The sequence below is a fragment of the Crinia signifera genome, chromosome 4 (genome assembly GCF_055691185.1).
Source record: "Crinia signifera chromosome 4, ASM5569118v1, whole genome shotgun sequence".
NCBI classification, from domain to species: Eukaryota; Metazoa; Chordata; class Amphibia; order Anura; family Myobatrachidae; genus Crinia; species Crinia signifera.
In genome coordinates this window covers 16,645,744-16,672,054 of record NC_139220.1, presented here as the reverse complement: position 1 = coordinate 16,672,054, position 26,311 = coordinate 16,645,744, and the positions used below count along the sequence as shown (strand labels likewise).

General features: G+C 47.6%; 1 protein-coding gene across 2 annotated transcripts; it reads right to left on the bottom strand.

The window, feature by feature from the left end:
* Nucleotides 1-1,965: 1,965 nt before the first annotated feature.
* Nucleotides 1,966-20,960, bottom strand: LOC146073792 (uncharacterized). Of its 2 annotated transcripts, XM_083181244.1 has the most exons (6): nucleotides 20,846-20,960; nucleotides 20,712-20,738; nucleotides 7,015-7,141; nucleotides 5,107-5,214; nucleotides 3,954-4,065; nucleotides 1,966-2,462 (listed from the first exon to the last, which is right to left on the bottom strand). In XM_083181244.1, exons 3-6 carry the CDS (start codon nucleotides 7,137-7,139, stop codon nucleotides 2,361-2,363), a joined length of 447 nt encoding a protein of 148 aa, XP_083037370.1. In that variant the 5' UTR covers nucleotides 7,140-7,141; nucleotides 20,712-20,738; nucleotides 20,846-20,960; the 3' UTR covers nucleotides 1,966-2,360. The 2 variants fall into 2 exon arrangements, with proteins under 2 accessions (XP_083037370.1, XP_083037369.1); XM_083181243.1 differs by lacking the exons at nucleotides 20,712-20,738; nucleotides 20,846-20,960 and having other exon boundaries at nucleotides 7,015-8,730.
* Nucleotides 20,961-26,311: the final 5,351 nt, after the last annotated feature.

The window sequence follows — 26,311 nt, the reverse complement described above, 5'->3', positions numbered from 1 at the left end:
TGGCAAGGCATGATGGGACTTGTAGTTTCACAACAGCTGGAGGGCCATAGTTTGGACATGCCTGCACTAAATGGTCAAAATTGCATAGCACATAGTGGGAATCGCACCTTGATGTGGGCAGTCCGATGTGTGCCAGGAGAGGGACATCTGACGTCATGCTGCCTGCCCTGTCTTCATCCTGGCACATGCCAATAAAAGTCAGTCTGGGAATGGCAGGACTGTGAGAGGTGCTGAATGTGTGGTGTGAAGGAGAGAGAGAACTCACAGACCGCACACTGGGCTAGAGGTGATGTAACCATGGCGACAGGCCACACTGAGTACTGCTTGCTGTGGTGGAGGTGTGATACTGCACTAATATTAGTATTGTACAAATCACGCTTCTCCCAGTTATTACTGGAATGACCAGCGGCTAGGATAACATCTATAATCCGTCTAATCCCAGCACTGCTGCTCCGCTCCCACGCGATACTCTCACGCTGATGTCCGCTGTTGTGTAAACACTGATGTGGTTTCACTTCTTGAAATGAGATAATGAGGAAATGATATCCCCGCTGGCCAATTAGGCCAGTGTTTACATGGATAGAAATTAGAATGATCATTAGGGTTCAATACTCTGCGGCAGAATTAGAGCGTCCTCATTCCGCAGTGATTTGTACGGAGTTATCTACTGTCTAATGGTAGGAAATTTGATTTTTCCCTCTGCGGCGCAGTTTATTATGTACAAAAATATTACAAGAGAATAAAAGAAAACTTACTGTAGGCCGGGTGAGGGAACGTGTTTGAGCAGTAAATGCTCAGTGATGTTGCCCGTAGCAACTAATCGAATCCTGTCTATCATTTCTCTATTGCATCCTAGAAACATTCTTGTGTTGACATTTTGACTATGGGCCTGATTCAGTATCATTCTATAAGCAGCGGTCGCTTTCTGCTTTGCGAGCGGCTTTACGCAAACACATTCCTTCACATTAGGCCAAAGGGGAGAGAAATTATTCGATGGCCGAAATGGTCTAAACTGACCGTTATTTCCATCGGAGTCTGTCTGCCCCCACACTACCAATTGGAAGGCCTCGTGACTGTGATAATCGGCCATACGCATGCACAGAGCCGCACCATCGGTCTCTGGAGCGAATACGGCGGGGACGGATCCAACGTGAATCACCCCCTATAACCCCTTCCAATAGGAAAGCACTAACTGTTTAGACACATTGGTTGCTTAGCTGCCAGTCTGTTTCCAGATTACTGAGGGTAATTCAGACCTGCAAATTTGCTTGGTGTACCCTTGCGCGAGGCTGCACTGTGATGAAATTCTGCTACTTTTTCTATACGTATGCCGGTTGCAAGGTGGTTGGCAGAAAGTAGGCGCCTGGGGCTGGTAACCGGCCGTTTAGTGGGCGTGATCAGAAAATTGCAGGCGTGTCTGGGAAATGCAGGAGTGCCGGAGCGGTTTAGGGGATGGGTGTGTGACATCCCAGTCACCCTTCCCCAACATATAGGTGTCCATCTATGTACATAGCAATGTGATGCTGGGGATTGTCTCCCAGCTAGTGACATAAAAAGGCTAATTTCCATCAATATGAACTCCCTCAGGAATTGTCTTACTGATCTGCTGCTGGTTGGGTATACCAGGAGCTGTGCCCGGGTACTATGGGCCCAGGTCCAAAGAAACAGCCACCTAGAAACCAGCCAGATACAAGATGATTGATTCCACTCCTTGGACCTACGGGGAGACTGTGGGATGGCTTACTGGTACTTGGCTTTGGCGGCCGATTTTCCTGGCTCGTTATCCCCGGCGCCTGCTTCTTATGCTCTGCCATCGCGGTAACTGCTTTGCTGCCTGCTTTTTATGCTCTGTCGTCACGGTTACTGCTTTGCTGCCCGCTTCTTATGCTCTGCTGTCACAGCTATACATTCACCAATTTAAAGAACACACCTAAGGACCCAAATAAACCACCTCTCACCAATCAAGATACTGAAATGATTTTTATTAAACATTTGATTTAATGATTTGCGAGACAGCCTGAGGTCGGGGTGAGAGGAGGATGGCCGGCATTCCTTTACTCACACGTACAAAAGTCTCCTGCCTTACGGACCTCCTGAGGAATACAAGGCAAGTGCAAGAGCGATATTCATCAATCATAGCCACGTAAAACCCACGATACATCACATTAATTTAATACAACCACCCAATTTTGACAATTTTCATAAAAATAAAAAATAAAACACGATTGCAGTGACCCAGCACTATAAGAAAAAAGTAAAATATATAAAAAAAAAAGTATTTCAGTGTTTGACTGGCACCGCCGGGGTGACACGAATCGACCAGAGTCCCGCCGTGGCCTCAATGCATCCTCCATCTTTCTTTAGTCATCTAGTCCCAGCTTGATGACCAGTCCGCAGACTGCCGCCAGCGCAGCCACAAGTAGAACATTCCGGAATACGGCCCCTGGCTCCCTCGTGGCTACCTGTTTGGATACAGGAGAATATATGAGGTCTAGTATTGCTTTCGATGGGATAGCAACAGTCTTAGCTACATCGTCTTCATTCTAGCTCCCTGTATCTTTCAAAACCTGTGCAGTACCTTTCCCCCTGTCCTAGCACATCTGGACTGCATTTGAGTGCTGAAATACAGACCGCACTCTGCTGGAAGCACCAAACCAGAGAGCTTCCCAGGTAGGGAAGAGAATCTGCATGGGTTTTGCAAGATGCAGGATGCTAGGGTGAACCACTAGCTACAGCTGGGAATACAATGTCAGGGTGGGACTGGCCCAGTTGGTGGGATTATGTTCTTTGTTAACTGGGACTTTATCCAGGTCCGTTCACTTGCATGAGAGCTCAATTTTTTGCGCATACGCCGGTTGGGTGCAGGCACGGCAAACAGACTGTTCGGGTGCACACACCCAACATTGCGTGCGTGGGGAGGCGGGCCGGGGTACCTGCCCCTGGAACCGCCCAGTGTTTCATAGGTGTTGTTTCATGGGCGTTTCCACGAAAACACTGGGCGTTACTATGGTAATCACTGGGTGCCGGGGGCGAGCACCTGATATCATAGTATGTCAGCTGCCAGCCCATTTCAGCCTGAAAGTGATGATTGTCGACCATCAAAAGATGTGGGTGTTTCCCCGCAGCCTGCAAATTAATGTTTATGTTAAACATCCATTTGCAGCCAGTGCGTGTGAACACACGCTGCGCGGGGGCGGGCGGCCCAGCATTCGGCGGGCGGGGTTTGGTGGACTCTCAAGGCTGCGTATTTGAATTAACCAGAATAACCCCCCTCGTGGATGGTCAGCATTAGAAACAATGAAGGCACAGAAGTCGGCCCTGCCCCGATTTGTGAAGACTGGAAATTGGAAGCCGGTGGATCGTGAATCACCAGCTGAAGAGTATTTGTATCAACACACAAGAGGTTCTAAGCAGTGGGAACTGGATATACAGGTTGTAATGTGTGATCCGGAATGCTTGGATCTACCTATTTAAAAAAAAAAAAAGTTGTTCTGGCGGGATACATACATAAGACCAGGGGTGGGGGTGCCAGCGGTCAGAATACCAACACTGGCATCCCAATGTAGGGAATATCAACAGTGGTCAGGTAAGTAAACTAACCTTCCCCGTCTACCTCCCTAAACCTCCCTCCCCGCAGCCAACACCCCCCCCCCCCTGAAGCCTTTACCTATCCATCCCCGCTAGTGCCTAACCCACATACCCCGCCATCTAAAACTTAACCCCCCAACCTCGCCATGGCTCTCAGCCGAACCCTATCCCCTATTTACTGTGTATTTTGTGGATAAAAGTGCTCTCTCCAAGTCAGTAAGAATTGATCGTTAACTGTAAATATCTCACTTCGTCTGAACGTAACGTAGCACCTAAATCCAATCGCTCTTTAATTGTCTCAAGATCTAGTCTTTTCCATGAAAATACTGGTTGAAACAAATATACGTCAGAATGATAAAACTTACCAGAGCCGTCCTTCCAGGGTTTCCTGTCACACCATGATCCACACGGCTTGTGATATTCTTAACACTTCTTAAAAGACTCAGCACAAAATCTTGGCAATTGCCGGCAATGCGTCTGTGGAATTACAGAGAATGTCATGAATGGTCAGATTTTAATTAGATAGATACATTTTTTGGAGGGTAATAATAATGCTTTGTCATGTAAAACTGTTGTTATATCATTAAAGCTTGTAGGCACCACCCATGAGGACGTAAGTCCTGCCCTCTAGGAACCTTACATTTTCAAAGAACATCCTTTCAAACCTTCCAACTGTCCTGCTCAAACAGTCTCAACTCATGGTAATGGTCCAGGTACTCTGACAATAGGCACATTTGTCACGAGCTGAAGCTGTGGCCTAAACCGTACATTTCTCTCAACTATATCCTGCATGTTTCGTATAGAAACACAACAGATAGCTTTCTAGTCACTGTCCACTACATTTATTGTACAATTGTGTCTGTTTTAACATCTGAAACAGATTAAGCCAGCCCCTTTCAACACTAAACTTCATGTAACACAGGCCAAAATCCTGGAATGAGAAGCACTTGAGACATTATTATAGCCACACCCCTTTCTCTGATACCACCAATCAGCAGACTTTACAGTGCAGGCCAGCTGTTCAAACGATGGTTCCTGCACAGCTCCAGGGCAATGCAAGATAGAGAAGCACCACAAAACTTCAGGCTGTGAATGGAGTCAACATACATTGTGCAAGGTACAGAGGCCAATCCGCTCCTAACTGTCTTGTGTTTGAAAAATGACATGAGCTGATTGGCTTAAGCACCATTTATCTTTCAGAACGAGTGATATAAAAATGTGACTGACCAAATAATCTCTGCAAAGCGTTATGGAATATGTGGGCGCTATATAATTCAAGAACGAATAAATTGTAGCGCATTTGAATCCCATGAAAACAAATGACGTCATTATCAGACAGCGTTGTTCAATCTAATCCGTCAAATGACCTTTTACGTTGGACTCTGTACCGAAAGTCATTAAAACCGAATCCTTTCCCAAAGCACACAATGTTCTTTACAAGTAAATAGCAACATGCACGTTTGGCGGAAGCCCACAGTGATATGAAAGATAGCGTTTAGTAGCTACAAGGACACGTACATGGATTCCCGGATAACGTGCGCCATCTTGTTGTGGAATCTCATGTCGTTTTTTCTTTGAAATTCATCTCCAATGACCGCCAGCCTTTGTCCAATCTGCGCTGCAGAGCTGTAGTGTACAGAAGAGATTGTATTATTTTATATATCTTCCCCAAGTGACTGCGTATAATCCCTGTAACAGCGGAACAGAATGTGCTTAGTGATGTCATCACAGCACCCATTCAGGAGATGAGGAGAAATAACAACAACGGTCCGTATACGCCTGCGCTGTCTAGACCACGCCCCAAAACACTGCATAAGCCAATCAGACTGTGTATAATGTGCGATCCGGGTTTAGGGCCTTATTTTGGTTCATTCTTTCTGACAAAATCCTTCTTAGATGGGCAAAACCATGTACACTGCAGGTGGGGCAGGTGTTACTTGTGCAGAGAGAATTAGATTTGGGTGGGGTTTTACTTCAAAGTGAGATCTATATTGCAGTGTAAAAATAAAGCAGTCAGTATTTTCCCTGCACAGAAACAAAATTACTCACCCAAATCTAATTCTCTCTGCACATGTTACATCTGCCCCCCCCCCTGCAGTGCACATGGTTTTGTCCATCTAAGAAGGATTTTGTCAGAAAGAATGAACCAAAATAAGGCCCTTAATGTGAAAGGATCAGAACCGGCTTTGCGATGTGAAAGTATTATAACTGTCATTTCTCAAACCCAGCCTGTAATATGGTAGTTGATTGGCTGATACTTTACAGATCTCAGGGACCCAGAAAATGGAAATGTGTCCTGCCCAAGGGAGGAACCCAGATAACGTAATGTATTATACTATAGGGCCGTTCTGTATATATCCATTACTTTAATATCACTCAGCGGTACTGCAGCAAACAGCGCTGCTTGTGTATAGGGGAGAGTCTCCTTATAACAGCAGTCGCTGACTCCAAGAGGGAGAACATGCGGGATGCGGTGATTTGGTCTACAGCATGATGGTCGACAGTCATTATGTCGACACCATTAGGTCGACATGGGAAAAGGTCACCATTGGTTCTAGGTCGAAAGGTCATTAGTTCGACAGGTCATAAGTTCAACAATGTCTAGGTCAACAGTCAAAAGGTCGACAGGCGGTATTTCATGCCCTACCATCCACTAGGGCGTGGTGGGAGAATAAAATAGTGTGCCGAGCGTAGCGAGGCACCGTGCCCGACGCATTGCGAGCGATGCGACGGGATGCGGTGCACTTCAACTGTGTCCATGTCAACTGTGTTGACATTCAGGTAAAAAAAACAGTGCAAAACCCCATGTCGACCTTTTTACTGTCGACCTAGACATTGTCGAACTAATGACCTGTCGAACTAATGACCTTTTGACCTAGAACCATGTCGACCTTTTCCCATGTCGACCTAATGACTGTCGACCATCATGCTGTAGACCAAATTATTCCAACCCGAACACGCAGGGGGCTGGATTTCCCCCTATGCACTAAAATTAGGTAACCAAATATCTGAAAAGATAATTACACAAGCACTACGGTTTTATTTGGCAGAATATAAAACAATCATAAAAAATTCTGATTATAATAACAACAATAATAATAATAATAATAATAACAACAACAATAATATAAACAAAGAAACCGAAAATAATTCAACTTCAGTTCTATATACTGCTTTAATACAACCATCTACATTCTAAACTGTCCATTTTGTATTGTTGATAAAGAACCACACATTCAAACAAAACAAAAAAAGCACTGCAAGATAAAAAAAAAAACATAATTGCATTTTAAATGAGCAACTCTTTAAAAATATGGTCAGACTCCTCAGGATCTATTACCCTGATGATCTTGAGAAGACAGATCCAAGTCTGCTTTTTTGCAACCTGGTTTATTTTCCTTCATAGCTGCATAAAAATATAAATACCTGAGGTGTACGTCAATACTGCTTGAGGTATCAGAACGGAGGCAAATCTGGCGCCCGCTGTACGTATCAGTGCGGGAAGCAACATAACAGTCTGAGGAGAGAGTTCTGGAGACTCGTTGTGACATTTCTGCAGGGAGACATGAAACGCGTGGTGTTAATGTATCAGTAATATTATTATTACAAGTCATAGATATTTTTATGGAACCAAGGGAATTCAAAACATTAAAAGAGGGAGTGAAGTGTTTTAAATTAGTTTTTTAAAAGTTCTTAGGCCAAAAGGGGATGTGGTCACTTGGTCTACAGCATTATGGTCGACAGTCATTAGGTCGACACCATTAGGTTGACATGGGAAAAGGTCAACATGAGTCTAGGTCGACATGGTTCTAGGTCAAATGGTCATTAGTTCCACAGGCCATTCGTTCGACAGTGAAAAGGTTGACATGGGGTTTTTCACTTTTTTGTGCCGACATGTGCCGACAGGCGGTATTTCATGCCCTACCACCCTACCATCCACTAGACTAGAGCATGGCGGGAGAATAAAATAGTGTGCCGAGGGAAGCGAGGCACAATGCCCGACGCATTGCGAGTGTAGCGAGCGATGCAAGGGGATGCGGAGCACTTTAAACTGTGTCCATGTTGACATTCAGGTAAAAAAAACAGTGAAAAATCCTATGTCGACCTTTTGACTGTCGACCTAGAAAATGTCTAACTAATGACCTGTCGAACTAATGTCCTTTCCACCTATATCCATGTCGACCTTTTCCCATGTCGACCTAGACGCATGTCAACATTTTCCCATGTCGACCTTATGGTGTCGACCTAATGACTGTCGACCACTATGCTGCAGACCAAATGATCCCAACCCCATGAGCTTTTCTCAATTTTTTTAATGCACATAACTACTCATGTTGACCTTTCCATGTGTCGACGGTTTTCAGTGTCAGCCTCTTCCAGTACCGAGTCTGTGCATATTGACCTTTTGTTTTTCGACCTTGACATTGTCTGTGATCTAAACCACAGCCCAGAATTTCCATTCCGACGCAGACATCTACATTAGTCAGACACAAACAGACCTCGCCCAAAACTTCTGTTGTGTTGATAAAAGTCGCACATGGAAGTGTGTCTGGTTGGTTAGTCATCTCCCAGCAGAGCACGGACAGCACAAAAAATGTCACAAAAACACAGACAATTAATCACGTTGGAGGTCTTCAGGGTCACACTGGGGCTATATAATGGCAGTGGCATTTCACACGACTAGGGGGCGTGAACGCAGCTTATGAGGGCGTGGCTTAACGACACACCCGTATACCGGGTGACCGAGCAGAGCTAGGGATGGCCTTCGGTGCAGTCAGCATTGATGGTTGCCATCAAAGGTGATACTGCAACCAGCCATCGATGGTAATAAACTATGTGATGGATGACCATCGATAGTTTTAACTATCAATGGTCATCCATTTTCTTTGACTAACTGGCCCCTGGACCAATCAGAACAACTGGGTGGGAATTCATGGTTGCCATAGTGTATAACAGAGGCGTAACTATAGCACCGCAGCCCCCGCGGCCGCGGGGGGGCACTGTGCATGTGTGGGCGCCGGAGGGCTGTGGTGCTATAGTTAGCCCCCTCCCGTCCGCCCATCTGCCGCCCGCCAATCCGCCGCCCGCAGCCTTACCTGACTTCACTGGTCCCGTCCTGGCTTCATTCTTCTGCTAGTGAAACGGACCACAATAAAATGTCCGCCCCATATAGCAGACAGTTCTCTGAAACTGTCTGCTGTATGGGGGCGGACATTATGTGTTGGTCCGTCTCACTAGCAGAAGAATGAAGCCAGCAAGGGAGCCGGGACGGGACCAGCAAGACAGGTAAGGCTGCGGGCGGTGGGTGCGGCAGGGGGCGCTCCCCATTAACGGCGGGGGGGCCCAATTCATAGTTACGCCACTGGCGTATAATAACCATTTAAACTAGAGATGTGCAGGCTCTGATTTACTCTGATTTCAAAGCAGGATCTTATTGGCTATCCCAAATCACATGACAGTTGTTGCCAGTTGATAGCCAATAAGATCCTGCTTTGAAATCAGAGTAAATCGGAGCCTGCACATCTGTAATTTAAACTAAAGGTGGCCATACACTAGTGCGATATGGCTCTCTCTTCACATGATTTTGACCCATCGGGACGATAAATCGTGTGATAAAGTGTCATATTGTATGTGATTTACCTCTGATTCCGATGTGTTGCACGGTCCTGTGCGCATCAGATCAAATCCGGAAATCGTCATGACTACCACAAGGATCTGCCGTACACCCCATGACTGGGATCGCATACGAGGTATCTCAGGCTGTATACAATACCTCACACAAGTGTATGGGGGTCTTAGGAATACAAATAAACACATTCTGACCTATGTTGTGGCAGTATAATAACTATACCCCTCCTAAGCCTTCTAGGAATACTATGCTGTGCATTGGGAATTATTTAGCTACGTTCTGTAAATACGCAGTAACCCACGGCAACCAATCAACGTTCATTGACTTGAGGAACATTTGCTCCGTTAGTAAATAGCTCCCATTGTGTGCTGAGCAGACGGAGAGCTGTCTGCATGACCTGTCCCCGAGACATCAGACACATACAGAGATCAGCAACACAAAGACATTCGCCCCAGCTCACATCACTGCTCAACACCTGCCATGCTAATCGCTGCTGGCTTCCCAGAGGCTACAACAGAAGCTGCTATTGTGTTATCGCCTGTCCCCAGATCACACGCCCTGAATTATGTCATGTCAGCTGAGACCGTTCATATTAACGTGTGTGCTCGTGATCAAAATACAGACAGATCATTAATCCCCCCCCCCCCCCCCTAGTCCTGAGCACTCTGCAGCAGTGTACAACAAGCTGACATTATCAGCTGGAATGTGCACTGCAACTGAGACATTATATAGTAAGTATATCATCTCCCCTCCTGCATTCTGCAGGAGACTCCCTGACATAGCAGCAATCTCCCTCTCTCCCTCATTAGTCTAGCAATCTCCCTCATGTCACCTAGCCCACATTACACTGTTACATCATAGTTACCTCCCCTCCTGCATTCTGCAGGAGACTCCCTGACATAGCAGCAATCTCCCTCTCTCCCTCATTAGTCTAGCAATCTCCCTCATGTCACCTAGCTCACATTACACTGTTACATCATAGTTACCTCCCCTCCTGCATTCTGCAGGAGACTCCCTGACATAGCAGCAATCTCCCTCTCTCCCTCATTAGTCTAGCAATCTCCCTCATGTCACCTAGCTCACATTACACTGTTACATCATAGTTACCTCCCCTCCTACATTCTGCATAAGGCTCCCTGACATAGCAGCAATCTCCCTTTCTCCCTCATTAGTCTAGCAATCTCCCTCATGTCACCTAGCCCACATTACACTGTTACATCATAGTTACCTCCCCTCCTACATTCTGCAGGAGACTCCCTGACATAGCAGCAATCTCCCTCTCTCCCTCATTAGTCTAGCAATCTCCCTCATGTCACCTAGCCCACATTACACTGTTACATTTTTGGGGATAAAAAGAATTAGAGATAGATACATTTACATTGAATCATCAGCACCATTTCCCAGCACTTTACCAAGTACAGTATCTCTTACTAACTGCTTTGTGGCTCATCTACATTTGGATGGGATGCGGTCATTTGGTCGAATGCATTATGGTCGAATGTCATTACATCGAATCCATTAGGTCGAATTGCTAAAAGGTCGACATGATTCTAGGTCGACATGGGAAAAGGTCGAAATGATTCTAGGTCGAAAGGTCATTAGTTCGACAGGTCATTAGGTCGACAAGGTCATTAGGTCGACATTGTCTAGGTCAACATTCACAAAGTCGACATGGGGTTTTTCACTGTTTTTTGAGCCGACATGTGCTGACAGGCGGTATTTCATGCCCTACCATCCACTAGGGCGTGGTGGGAGAATAAAATAGTGTGCCGAGCGTAGCGAGGCACCGTGCCCGATGCGAGGGGATGCAGTGCACTTTAAACTGTGTCTATGTCGACTGTGTTGACATTCAGGTAAAAAAACAGTGAAAAACCCCATGTCGACTTTGTGAATGTCGACCTAGACAATGTCGACCTAATGACCTGTCGAACTAATGACCTTTCGACCTAGAATCATTTCGACCTTTTCCCATGTCGACCTAGAATCATGTCGACCTTTTAGCAATTCGACCTAATGGATTCGATGTAATGACATTCGACCATAATGCATTCGACCAAACGATCCCAACCCAAAATTATACTACCAACTATAATCTCCCTGAAACAAGTTTTCAAAAATAGGCACGTATGAAGTATATATGTCACACTCTTTTGTTTTCCCAGGATGCTGTGAATACAATCGTCTCCAAATTTCCTACTAAATAAGCCCCATGCATGCTACACTCCAATCCACCCACGATGGCGTCATGCAATGCAGACACTGAGATAAGAAGACTACTGTTATTTCACACGCTTCGGCTGACATCGGGCAGCGAAACTCTGCATGACCAAAAGCCACACATAGTAGTTAGCAATGGACAGCATGGAGTCCTTTCACAAGGGACGGTCGTCGGTCACGGCTGCCGGATGTCACCGCTGGAAAGGACGGCTGCCAGGCGGATGGCTGTCCCGTCCATTGTAAACTTCTGTGTACGACGCGGCTTTTGCCCGAGTTTCGCCGCCCGGCATCAGCCGGAGCGTGTGAAATAGCCCTTGTTCTCGCTGCAGTAAATATAATTAATGATGCAGGGATGCGGGAGATAAGAACTTCGAACTGGAGTCTCCCGCAGGATCCGGGAGGGTAGGTTACTATGGCTGGACTGTTTTTTTGTTAAATATATAATGAACACAACTCAATACACAATAACCAAATCTTCAGCTTCAGGTTACACGCACACAGGTGTTTGCAATATGTTTTTAACAAATGTTAAAATATAATTATAAGTGCATTTATTACCCACATTGTATCTATGTATGCATTAAGAAAAACACATAGATGAAATGCCTCAGGGAGCTGAGCCTGCGACAAAACAGGAAGTTGTTACATTGTTTACGCCAGCTGCACGTACAATGGCTTCGTCACTGTATCATATTGCACTGCAGTGCGCCTCCACTCAGCTGGATGCTGCTGTTTGTATTCACACATAATGAAGCTTGTAAAGACACAAATATGTATTCCAGTATCTATAGGCTCTAGGCCTCAGCTATACCGCATTCACACCAGCATAATTTCCCGGGTTGGGCCCAAAAAATGCCGGGATTTCAACCCTGCTATGGAGCAGGATTGTTCCCGGGTTTAACCCGGGTACCTAGTGGGTGTGAATGGGGTAGGGGATACTTACCCAGGTTGCCGGTCCTCGGTGTGCTGTCCGGCCGAGGATCCACACAGGCGGCGGGCGCAAATGACGGGACAGGTGGTGGATGAAGATGGCGGCAGTGAGGGCACCGGAGAGCTGCGTCATCATCCGCCGGCTGTCCCATCATTTGCGCCCGTCGCCCGTGTGGACAAGCAACCGGGGTGAGTATTCTACACACCTCCTGCCCGCCTCCACCGCAATTCCGCCGACTGCCTGCTTCATCCCCACCTCCTGCCAGCCTCCTCCCCGCCTCCTTCCCGCCCCCTTCACACACCAGAAAATGCAGGGACTTTTCTTGTGTGAAAGGGGCCAACCCGGGAATGGCCCGGCATGATTCCTGGGCCATATTCCCAGGTGGGTCCCTGCATTTTCTGGTGTGAAAGGGGTATTAGCTAATACAGTGTAGTCCAAGAAAACATGAAGGGGATATCATAGCTTGGCAAGCGATAAGTCTGTGAGCGATAAAATACCAGTCAGTTCCTAACTGTCATTTTTCAAAAACAGCCTGTAACTTACAAATTGTAAGGCAGAAGCTAGACTATCCTGTAGCCAATCAGAGCATTAGAACTAAGGTGACCAATCCCGGGATTAGCATAGCAATGTGAAAGGGGTATAAGGGCGGTGAGTATGCATCAGCCCCACACATCCGCCTGTACCTTGTGTCACATAGGAGCTAACAGCACAATACGACGCAGCCTCAGACACAAATCCTTCCATTCTAATCAGCACGAACATGGATTCACAATTACAGCAGATGTGAGAAGAACCTGGCCAGAGGCAAAACAGTTCCCGGTCTGTAGACCACACGTTACCTGCTGCGTGTGGAAGACGCCCTGGTGGCTTATGTGATGGTTTCACAATTCAGACGATTACATGGAAAATAATGTCAGGGCATTATTATAGTTATACAATGGAAGATAATGATCTGTGAGATACACAGAGGGAGATATACAGTGAGAGAGGTAGGGTCCACAGCAGCACAGAGCATATCAGGAGATGAGTGATGTGTCAGTGAGGACAGGGTTGCATGTGACAGGGGCAGTGACATGATGTGAGGAAGGTAATGTAGGCAGCAGGAAGCCACAGACTGAGAGTTATATAGTGGGAGGAGCAGGGTCCCCAGCAGCACAGAGTATATCAGGAGATGAGGGATGTGTCAGTGAGGACAGGGCTGCATGTGACAGTGGCAGTGACATGATGTGAGGAAGGTAATGTAGGCAGCAGGAAGCCACAGACTGAGAGTTATATAGTGGGAGTAGCCGGGTCCCGAGCAGCACAGAGTATATCAGGAGATGAGTGATGTGTCAGTGAGGACAGGGCTGCATGTGACAGGGGCAGTGACCTGATGTGAGGAGGGGAATGGAGGCAGCAGGAAGCCACAGACTGAGAGTTATATAGTAGGAGGAGCAGGGTCCCCAGCAGCACAGAGTATATCAGGAGATGAGTGATTTGTCAGTGAGAGCAGGGCTGCATGTGACAGGGGCAGTGACAGGATGTGAGGAGGGGAATGGGGGCAGCAGGAAGCCACAGACTGAGAGTTATATAGTGGGAGGAGCAGTGTCCCCAGCAGCACAGAGTATATCAGGAGATGAGTGATGTGTCAGTGAGGACAGGGCTGCATGTGACAGGGGCAGTGACAGGATGTGAGGAGGGGAATGGAGGCAGCAGGAAGCCACAGACTGAGAATTATATAGCAAGAGGAGCAGGGTCCCCAGCAGCACAAAGTATATCAGGAGATGAGTGATGTGTCAGTGAGGACAGAGCTGCATGTGACAGGGGCAGTGACATGATGTGAGGAGGGGAATGGAGGTAAGAGGAAATCCTTGTGTTGATTCCTTGTGTCAGGTTCCTTTGCTATCTGGACAACCTGCTCCTGTGTATCTGTACCCTGCCTCGTCCCCCACCTTGCTGCTTCCTATCATTGTATTACTGCATTCCTGGACATTCTTGTATTAATCCCCGGTGCATTCTGAGTTATCCATTCCTGGACTATTTCCATTGCTGTATTTGTATTCTGTTTAGACAGCCTGCCTTAGCTTCATCTTATTTCCTGCTCTGAAACCCTGTGTGTGATAATTATCATTGTTCCCCCGGCATAATTCAGCACTGATCGCTAATCTGAGAAATTGCAGATCCCTGTGAGCATCACAGATCGCTATGGAGTATCAGATCCATAAGCAAATCCCAAAACATCGAAGGGTTCTCTCCAACTAAACAAATGTGGGGAGGTATGAAGGAGGTACTAATCTGCCACTGAGACAGGCTGGAAGTGGTCAGCGCTGACGTCAGAGACCCTCCCCAAAAACACCTGGGCATGTTTGCGTTTTTTTTTTTTAAACACACCCAGAAAACGCCATGTTTCCGCCCAGAAACACTGCCACTTTGCACATTCTCTAAATAGCAATCTGTGCTGAGATAGTCCCACTGATTGCATTGGTACTAGACACATGGGGGAAAGAATAGACATGTGGCACAGTGTCCCCAGCAGCACAGAGTATATCAGGAGATGAGCAATGTGTTCGCAGCATCGGCCCCAGAGTCCGGTATGTTGAAGAAATGGACGCACTATAACAATTCTAACATTACATTTGCACACCTCCCAACTGCTTTTCACAGGACTGTCCCATTTTTTGGGGGAGGGTCCCGCCTGGGGCCTGCAGTTTCCTGTGGGGGTGGGGCGGGCGGGGGCAGTTGGGTGTACCCCCAGCTTGAAGGGAATAGACAGCATCTATACAGTGATGCAGAGGGGCTGCTAGCATAGCCAGCCGCTTTCACAGCGCTGGCCATGCCCCGATAGTGCCGGGGAATGGGGGCGTGGCATCCCTGCAAAGTCACACCCCCTTTCCATAGAATAGACCACACCTCTTTTGGGGCACGAATGGTGGAATCATTTCTCTCCCCTTCGGCCACATATGAGGGGATGTGGTCTCGGACACATCCCCTGGCATTTTACCGAGGGGATGGAGGCAGGGGTGGGGGTGTGGACAGTTGGTGGCGTTAAGCCGCTCTCTAAGCAGCAAACAACTGCCGCTAAGCGAGCAGTCAGGTCACATAGACGTATACAAAATGGCAGAATATCCACATTTTGGGCCTATCTGTAATACCTGGTGCAAGATGGCCGCCTAAAACCTCAGCCCACATGCTAACACCCATTTATCATTAGCGCTACTAAGGGGTTGCAGGAGGTGCGGGCAAATGCTCTGTTATTTTGGTATTACCGGTAACCCCCTCAGATGATGTCACCCAGTGTCTGTGATGGATGATGTGCTCATGCCTGTGTCACCAACACTATTTCCGTGTGCTGTTAGAGACTGTGGGCACCGGACGAGCCCCCAAGATGATGAGAATGTGGGTGTTACCTGCAGCCACGGGCCATGGATCAGAGGGTGTGGCTTCACAGGCACAAGGCCATGCCCCCTTTCGCAAGCCTGTGAGCGGGTTCGGCGGTGCTGGGTTCTTTCAACACTTAATCTGTGCAGTAGATGCCAGATCGGTGAATAGTAAGCTTCTTATATAGTAAAATAGAGGCAAAATACAAAGATGTATTGGCGCAAGAACAGTCTGAGGAAGCGGTCAATCTGCCTGTGAAACGCGTCATTAAAACGCGTCTGAAATCTACCCGTGTTATATTTATATAAAACTTTAAGAAATTCAATTCAAAGAAGTAATTAAGACTTATCATTTAGGACCTAAGCCATAAAGACTCATTATTGGACTTTCATAAGAGGATTCCTCTTCCTTTTGGCAGCAAACGCTAACAATGGATGGAATAGTTTCCCAAGTGGGTGTATATAATTTCTGTCCAAGTACGGCGTGCAACTCTGATGCGCCTGTAGATGCAGGGGCTTAACAGCGGAGCGTGTGCAGAGCGAAAACGCGCAAGATCCCTCTGCAAAACTGTGCAGAATCAGCTACGTCATTATTTGGGGAAACACCTGGGCCCTTATTCTGATTGAGTCGGACGGTTGCGTGTTTGGTCGGACGGCCGATGTATTGTGTTTGCGCATGTGCAGAGGCGTTTCTGCGCATGTACAAACACAGCGCACGGACGAATGCGGCGTGATTTCCGTAAGAAAACGATCGGTCGGAACAATCCGAACAGGGGGTGGAGAGGGGCGTGAAGGGCTGTTTGGGCTCATTACCATATGCGTACGCCCCGCGTTTCATGGGCGTTCCCATGAAAACGCTGGGCGTACGTATGGTAAGCCGGCTGTGACGCACGTGTGGGGGGCGGACAGCTGACATAGCCGGATGCCAGCTGCCCGCCCATATTCCTGCTTTCACACGGAGAAATGTCCGAGTGGTCTGGAGCACTCGGTGCTGCCTGACCGCTCGGTCCAGCATTCGATGGTCGGCAACCATCGGAGGATAAGGGTGGCTCCCACAGATGGGGGAGTTGTTCAGATGAAACATCCGCTCCTGGTCTATTCGCTCTGCTTCTTACCGCATTCGGGCGGTGTGGGCGATCCGTACGGTAGGCGGGGCTAAGAACACTCGGTGCATCCGTCCGAATCAACTAGAATAAGGGCCATATTGCGCTCACATGGTTTCGCTTGCAACACAAACGATGTCACATTTTACCAGCTGCTAATGCAAATGCCAAGCAAATAGCGATCGGGGAAATTTGCATCGATACATATTCACTATGCTTTATACTCTCCCCAGACGCGACCTAATCCCTGAACTGAACATGGAAATATGAGCATCACACGTGGCCTTCACACACACACACACACACACACACACAGTCAGCATCGTCCTGCTTGACACCAGCATAAAAACAACAACAACATAACCTTCCAGCCGGGAACTGCCTGACGCACCGCAATAACAATGTATACCGTCTTATACATTGGTCACTGCCCAGCGCAGGTGTAAAATAAATATTTATTCAAGCACCGGTTTGCTGGACAGAAGAACACGGCATTATGTGTTAATACAATGCAGGATTTCTGTTATTGGCAACTGTAACGCATACAATAAATAATACAAATAAGGATATTTACCAGGGATTGCGGAGAAGAAAAAAAAAAGGGTTATTGACATACAAGGTGCAAATATGCAGTAACTAATGGCAACCACATATCTGCTCTCATTGCTAGGGGTTAGCTGCTGCATTTAAGACCTTTTCCTAATGAGTATGGAATTTCAGGGGCTAGTGACCTTTGTGTGACAGGTAATAGGCTTGTGGTCATGTCCCTGCAGTCTGTGCTGCCTATGCTCAGTGTCTGTCTACAGAATGGGAGATTCCCAGGTAAATTACAGTTAGAACCACTTCCCCTTTCCTTTTACTGTAGCTGACTAGCATTATACAAACGGACACCCTTGGGCTGAAGATGAACTACAAGATACAGCATGCCAAGCATCCCCAGTCCAGTGCGTGCAGCTACAAAATGGAGATCTACAGGAGCGAGAGTCAAAGGTCTTGGGAAAGGATAAGTATGTCACGCCCACTGAGGGTGTGGTCACCTTAGTTATAAATGAGGTTACGCCCACATCGGGCTACAGACATCCGGGAGATTAGGTGTACAATGCAGGGCAGCAGGAGATTTATCACTGAAACGGAAGCCTCCTGCAGGATGCCACTATGCGTTAACCCAAAACATAGGCAAAGGTTGTTACATTTATAGCATACAATTACCCTCCTGCAATTCTGCCTTTTGCTTCCTGTACCTTTGGATAAACACAAAATTGCTATATGGATACACATGAACGCAGTGGCGTAACTTCATCACAGTTGCCCGGAGGCAATATATATTTGGTGCCCCCTCCACACACACACAACCTTATATAATATATGTTCTGAAATATAGGTGTTTTATACACACACACACACACACACACACACACACACATATAGAGAGAGAGAGAACACATATATTGCAGAACTCAGCTACAGAAGCGATATCAATGGCTTTCAATTAACTGATTTAAATTAGCAGGGGAGGAGAGGTGCCCCCTTGGGAGCAGGAGCCCGGCGGCAGATGACTCCATTGCCTCCCAGAGTTCTGCCCCTGCATGAACGCAACAATGCACAGGACATAACTAACCTGTGTCATATCAAAGGGCAACTGGCTGCCCAGATGATAGAAAATATTACCTATATTATACTGCATATATGAACTTTAACACCTGTATTAGGAAAAGGGATACATCAGCTCCTCCGTCATGTGCCCAGCTCCCAACTGCCACATATCTGGCTCCTAACTGGCATGAGTTCGTCTACTAAACTGTTGTGTGAAAAATAACAGTTGTGAGCTGATCATTTTTTATACACAACACGTTTTGTCACTGGTTGATAAATGGGCCCCTATATATGACCCGCTCTATAAGTGCAGACAAACCACAATATACTGAGTTCGGCAGGTGTGTGTTTTATGAAATATCTATGTGTTATACTGTAATTCAAACAGCAGGTCCAGTGTCGTAACTATGATGTGGCAGACCCTGCAGCAGCTTGGGGGAGCCAGCACCGATGGGGTATGCAGAACGCAGAATGTAATGAAAAGAGTCCAAGCTGCTGAAGCAAAGAGCCCAGGTCGGTGGTGTGCGTCGTGCTCGGAGGCTGGGCTGCGCTCCAACAGCATATAGAATCTGTTGCCTGCTGGATCCCCTGCAGCTGCTACATTTACCTTCCGCGTCTCCGAGGCTGCCCGGCTATTTCAAATGCGGCCATGGCTTGTGAGCCCAATCGGAGCTCGCGGCCCGGCAGGCGCACTGATTGGCAGCCGGGCTGCCAGCTCGGATTGGCTAACGAATCGGCCGGGCAGCTGGCGGAGAAGCAGAAGCTCAATGTACTATAGCAGCTGCAGGGGATCCGGCAGCCAATAGACTCTCAGCAGGCCCTGGACACCACCCTGGGGAAATCAGGAAACTTGCTCTCCCGCCTGCCCCACAATAGTGGTATATATACAAGGTGTGGTATAGGGTTCCGACAGTCGGGATCCCGACAGTCATTAGCCCGACGTCGGTATCCCAACTGGTCGGACTCAGACAGCATGGCGAGCGCAACAAAGCCCCTTGTGGGCTCGCTGCGCTCTCTACGCTGCGGGCACGGTGGCTTGCTACGCTCACCACCTATTCTATTCTCCCTCTATGGGGGTCGTGGACCCCCACGAGGGAGAATAGCCAGTGGCCTTCGGGAACCTGTCTGTCGGTGTTTTATCAGTCGGGATCTCGACGTCGGGTAAATGACTGTCGGGACCACGTCTGGCACCCATATATACACACCTGTATATAGACACTCACATGTGTATATATGCTTTTTTGGCAGGGGGGAGCAAAATTTACACCACTAAGCAGGTCTAATAGGGAGGTGACATTGTGGGCTTCTGTGAAACACTACACTCGCCCCCCTGCCTTTACCTATGGGATGGACACTTACATAATACTACTGAAGGTAACAGGGACCGGGAAATGAGGAAGCAGCAATAACAGTCCGCAATAAACACAGCAACAACTGACGACAGTCACCGGCAAAAAACGTTTTCAAATGATAACAAACAAACAGGTGTAATAGGTGCAATGTGGGCAGCGGCAGTAATCAGATATAAAACAATCGTCCGTTTATTATTTATGGTCATATTTAAATCCTATTTTAATCCCTCTTTAATTTAATTAGTCAATAAATAAGAGGAAAAAGGCAGGGGGTGGGCGGAGTAAGGGATATAACAAAAACCGAACATTTTACAGATTTATGCAGAATTGTTCATTTTTACTGGTTTATTTTATTTGTTCTCAGAACATTTATATCAAATAGTGACAATTTTCAGGTACCGATAACTGATAGGGTGATAGGGTGGGGGGTGGAGGCACAGTTTGAAGAAAATAAATTATTTGTCATTTTTCTGTAATTTTTCTGTGTCAAAAGCTTTGTTATTGCTAACAACCAACTTCCTGAGCACCCAAAAATAAATCCAGAACAAGCTGACAGATCTATTGCAATAGGATAATGATTAAACATTACAGAATTACAGACACACTGTCAGGACATGAATTGCAGATAATTATTATTTAACTTTGACATTTGTTTCCAAAGAAGACTTTGCAGCTGAGAACATACATGTGTGTGTGTGTGTAGCCCTTCAGTTGTTGATGAACTACACATCCCAGCATGCATTGACTTAGTTTTGCTATTTGGCCATGCTGAAACAGATGCAAGGCTTGCTATTCCCCAACACCCTGAGAGACACTTGTATCCCTGTCACTGCCGAGGGGCCGGCACCAGCCAGAGCCCAGGAGAACACACTATAACAGACCCTACAGAACAATACACAAACAAGCAGCAGCAGCAGCACTTCGGCAATGAGCAGATTTTACCTTGTTGTAGTGGAAGCGACAGCTGCCCTGGAAGAGACAGGAGAGTAGCAGGATTACACAGATGTCCATGAGTTATAATTATCCACATATATCAGTATTATGCAGGTCCTGTTATAGGCTTATAATGTACTCACAGCAGCGTCACTTGCAAGCTCTTGTTATGATGGTGCTTTCACTTTTAGCTGAGTTACAACAAGCCCCGGGGAGGAGACTGCCTGCACCTCCCCTGTCATTGTCACCGCCACAGAGCCCTGTGTCTGCTGTGTGTAATGTGACCTCACACTAACCCAGAGATCTGATAGGCTGCACGTCGCCCGCACAAGGACACCACCAGCTCTGGCATTATATTATACTGTACATTATATATTAAGTACACATGATCATTGGTGATCACGGTGCAAGACGAGTGTGTGTGTGTGTGTGTGTATGTGTGTGTGTGTGTGTATATGTGTATATGTGTGTGTGTGTATGTGTGTGTATTACTCTGCAAGAGGAATAATCTGCAAAACTGATAACAATGTTTAGGGATTTTGTTTCACCTGCCTGAAGCTGGAAAAATAAAATCCCTGATAAGCATAAACCTTTATACGCATGTGCAGCCGCTTTGTGCGTGCAGGTGCGGCAAAGTACTCATTCGCCATCCCGTTCGCACATAGCAGTGCGGGCGTGGGGCGGCGGCGAGGGGCTCTGCCCATTGGAATGCCCAGTATTTCATGGGCATCCCCATTAAAACGTTGGGCGTTCCCATGTAAATGTGCCCATGACGCTTCCCAGACAGGGCGCGTGCATATGTTGGGCACCAGAGACGTGTCTTAAATCTGCGAGTGCCTGCAAAATCCACTCGCATGCGTGTGGGGTAATTCAGCGTGCAGGTGGCGTTTAAATGACGGGCAAAGGTGTGTCAACCAGAATGACCTCCAATGTGTATGTAACAAACTATTCAAGGAATAACGCTGTACACTTGTTTTCTGGCTGTGGTTTAGTAGATGCGCCACTTTGTGGCCATATCTGGAACTGCATTGACCATGAAAAACGGGAACTGTTTTGTTATTTTGGCTTGAACAATATTTTCATATCAAACATACACAGCGGCAGGTTTATCAGTGCGCTAATGAGTAATAGAAATACTTAAAACTTATTTTAAAAAAAAATCAACTAATTATATTAAAGTAGATGAATTGTGTAAATGAGGAGAGAGTGTAGTATCGTTACTCATGTGTAAGATTACCAACATTAATTTTTTATTTTATGTTTGGCCATAAAAATCATTTTGCATCCAGACAGCGCTTCCCCCGGGTTGTGTATGGCCGCAGGCACCAGACAGCGCTTCCCCGGGTTGTGTATGGCCGCACCATAATAACCCTACAGCATTGGTTGCTTATGAATCGTTTGTATTTGGCAGCAGGGAGCAGAGAGAGCTGTGTATGGCTGCAGGGAGCAGATAGGGCTGTGTATGGCTGCAGGGAGCAGATAGGGCTGTGTATGGCTGCAGGGAGCAGATAGGGCTGTGTATGGCTGCAGGGAGCAGATAGAGCTGTGTTTGGCAGCAGGGAGCAGAGAGAGCTGTGTATGGCTGCAGGGGGGGGGGGGCAGATAGAGCTGTGTATGGCTGCAGGGGGCAGATAGAGCTTGTATGGATGCTGGGAGCAGAGAGTGTTTCCCAAGTCATGCATCCATGCATAGGTGCCGATTCTGTGGGTGCTCAAGGGCCCGAGCACCCACGGAAATTGATGAGCACCCACGGGCCCGAGTCCCACTGCTGTGCCGCAATATTAACTTGCTAATTTGCGGCTGCAGCACCCACATTGACGGACCCGCCACCTGGGAAACAGTATGCCGGGAAGAGTGTATTCTGTCTGCGGAGTACCTGCACTGTGGGGGCATTTATGTACCTGCACTGTGGGGGCATTTATGTACCTGCACTGTGGGGGCATTTATGTACCTGCACTGTGGGGGCATTTATGTACCTGCACTGTGGGGGCATTTATGTACCTGCATTGTGAGGGCATTTATGTACCTGCACTGTGGGGGCATTTATGTATATGCACTGTGGGGGCATTTATGTATGTGGAACTCTGTTGCTGTAAATTAAATATTGGAGACAACTGTGCTCCGTAATATAGATTGGTATTATTTTGTGGCCACACCCCTTCCCCACGAAGCCACTCCTCTAAATTTTTGGCTGTGTATTCCCTAAGTCCTGGGTAACTATGAAATAACGGGGGGGCTCATTCAGGGACAGCAACATGTGGGATGCACACTCTGACTCTGTGCTCGGGGCCTGGTTAGGGGTTGCTGTGGTTGTTTGAACGCCTTTTGCCTTGGGCCTAATTCAGCCAGGAACACTAATTGGAGAATTTGCAATCCAGTCGATTATCCAACAGTTGCGCATGTGTAGTGTTCTTATTGTGCATGTCCCGCCACAATTTTGCAAATAAATATCCGTAAGCATACAAGTTGCCTAGCAGTTGCAGTTTGATTGACAGGATTGCCATTTATGGGCAGAAACGTGTCATTTCCTGGGTGTGCTTGTGAAATCACATGAGTGCCCTGGCGTTTTTTGGGGGTGGATCTCTGAGGTCAGCGATGACCACTTCCAGCCTGATTCTTCAGTGAAAGCCTTGGCAGTATTCAATGAGGCCAATTCACCATGTTTCATGGCAAAATTGTGCAATTTTCACTTTGGAAGGTGATTTTTTGGGTAGTATTCAATGCCACTCGCCGCGGGCGGCGAGGGGGTTAAACAGCGAGGATCGCTGGTTTTCTGCGATCCTCGCTGTTTAACCCCCTCACCGGCTGCTCGCCCTATTCAACGTTCCGGGGGATTCCCCCAAACAGCGAGACCCCCGGCTAATGCAACGAACCCGCAGTATTTAGCAGTGAGTCTCGCTGCTTCTGCAGCCGCATACGCCGATTCCCCCTCGCTCAAAAAACAGAGCGAGAGGGAATTGGCGTATGAGGGGGGTGAGTTAAATACTGACAGGGTGAGCGGTGATAGCGAGCAGGAAGCCCTGCTCGCTGTCACTGCTCACACACGGCATTGAATAGACCCCTTTGTGTCAGAAAGTGAATCACCCTATTCAACGAGCACTATTCGCCGACGGCGAACAGTGAATGACGGACAATTCGCCGTCTGATACTCTCCGCAATTCGCTGTGGTTTTTCAATGGGTTTTTCAATGTGATTTGCCGTGAGTGTATTCAATGAGAAGATGGCGAATTGCTTTCTAAGTGATTTTCGCCGTGTGTCACCGTGTAGCAATCTTTTTTCATGGTGAAGTGGAATGTGAACTTTTAAAATAATGGTTTTTTTTTTTCATAATTTGGTGTAAAAAAAAATCAGGAATTTTATTCTGTGGGCAGTATTCAATGACAGAAATCACAATGTGCAGCGAATCCTGTTTAGGATTCGCTGCACAGTCGCCATGTTCCGGAGGGCTGGAGCCCTCGCTGCCAGACCTCGCTGAAACACTATTCAATGAGGCAGGGGTTCGCTGCCCCTGTCGGCGAATGTTAACCCCTGCGGTGGACGCCGCAGGGAGCCCGGGGACGCTGCAGGGAGCCGGGGGATGACGGCAGGCAGGGAGATGGAAGTCTCCCTGCCTGCCCCAGAATGTATGTGGGGGGTAGGAGAGCTGCCCCCCGGGAGAGCCAGCAGGGGACCGGATATGCCCTGCTCCTGATTGTGCATATGTAATGATCGGGAGCAGTGAATATATGAATATGTAATGAGCGACTCTCGGCCCCCTGCTGGCTGTTATGTGTAAAAAATATTTTTTTTTAAATTAAATATATATTCATGTGCTGTAAGCACATGAATAAAAATAGCATGTCCCTTCTCAGAATAAAATTCCTGATTTTATTACACCAAATTTAAAAAACAAACAAACATTGTTTTAAAAGTTCACATTCCACTTCACCGTGAAAAGATGGTGATTGCTACACGGTGACACACGTCGAAAATCACTTCGCCATCTTCTCATTGAATACACTCACGGCGAATCACATTGAAAAACCACAGCGAGTTGCGGAGACTATCAGCCGGCGAAATGTGCGCCATTCACTGTTAGCAGACAGCGAAAAGTGCACGTTGAATAGGGTGATTCACTTTCTGACACAAAAAAATCACCTTCCAAAGTCAAAATAGCACAAATTCGCCATGAAACATGGTGAATTGGCCTCATTGAATACTGCCCAATGAAGGGGCATGCTATTTTTATTCATGTGCTTACAGCACATGAATATATATTTAATAAAAAAAAAAAAATCTTTACACATAACAGCCAGCAGGGGGCCGGGAGCCGAGAGCCGCTCATTACATATTCATATATTCACTGCTCCCGATCATTACATATGCACGATTGGGATCTGCGTTAGCGGCTTCTACCAGGTCGCCTGCTAGCTCTCCCGGGGGGCAGCTTGTGCTGCCTGGGTCCCGGGGAGCTCTCCTACCCCCACATACATTCTGGGGCAGGCAGGGAGACTTCCATCTCCCTGCCTGCCGCTATCCTCCGGCTCCCTGTGGCGTCCGCCGCAGGGGTTAAGAATCGCCGTCAGGGGCAGCTTGTGTCAGCGAGGGCTGGCAGCGAGGGATCCAGCCCTCCAGAACACGGCGATTCGCTGCACATCACGATTATGGTCATTGAATACTGCCGTTAGACTGGCCCAGAGTGAAAAAAATAAATCGGTACTTGTTTCCTAGCACGGCCACACCGATTTACATCGGGGTGGTCGTGTCGGAAAAATCGACCGATTTTGGACCCGATTTTTTTTTTTTTATTAAATGTAAATCGGGTCCCTGGGACCCGATTTTACATTGGATTCAATGTAAAATATTCCCAACCCCCCCAAATGTCATGGCGTACACCCCACCCCACGATAGACGCCAAGCCGAAGCGTCGGCGTGGAGTTGAGAATAGAATAGTGTGGCGAGCGCAGCGAGCCACCGAGCCCGAAGCGTGGCGAGCGCAGCGAGCCCCGCGAGGGGACGCGGATACCTTCACAGGTAAACGCGTCCCTTCGCGGACTTCACAGGTGTCTGCGTCACCACGGACACCTGTGAAGCCCGCGAGGGGACGTGTATAACTGTGAAGGTATCCGCGTCCCCTCGCGGGGCTCGCTGCGCTCGCCACGCTTCGGGCTCGGTGGCTCGCTGCGCTCGCCACACTATTCTATTCTCAACTCCACGCCGACGTGGATAGTAGGGGAATGAAAAGGTCGGAGGACGCGCACCGCCGCCCCTCGCGGGCTCGCTGCGCTCGCCACGCTTCGGGTTGGCGTCTATCGTGGGGTGACGACGGGGACATCTAAAATGTGAAATGGGTCATATTGGCCCATTTCACATTTTTCACATTTTTTAAGGATTTCAATGTTAAAAAATCTTTTAACATTGAAGCCTATGTAAAAATCGGGGGCGGCACTTCCGGTTCCGGCGGCTATATGGAAGGCAGCTGAGGGAGACAGCTCCGCTCCAACCCCCGCCCTACTCAGCTATAACAAGGCTTTAAGCCTCCATATCGCGGCTACAAACACCGCAACCCATCCAGCGACTACTCCGCTACAAAAAAACAGTGCCGCACGGCGATGCCCGGCTCTCGCTCC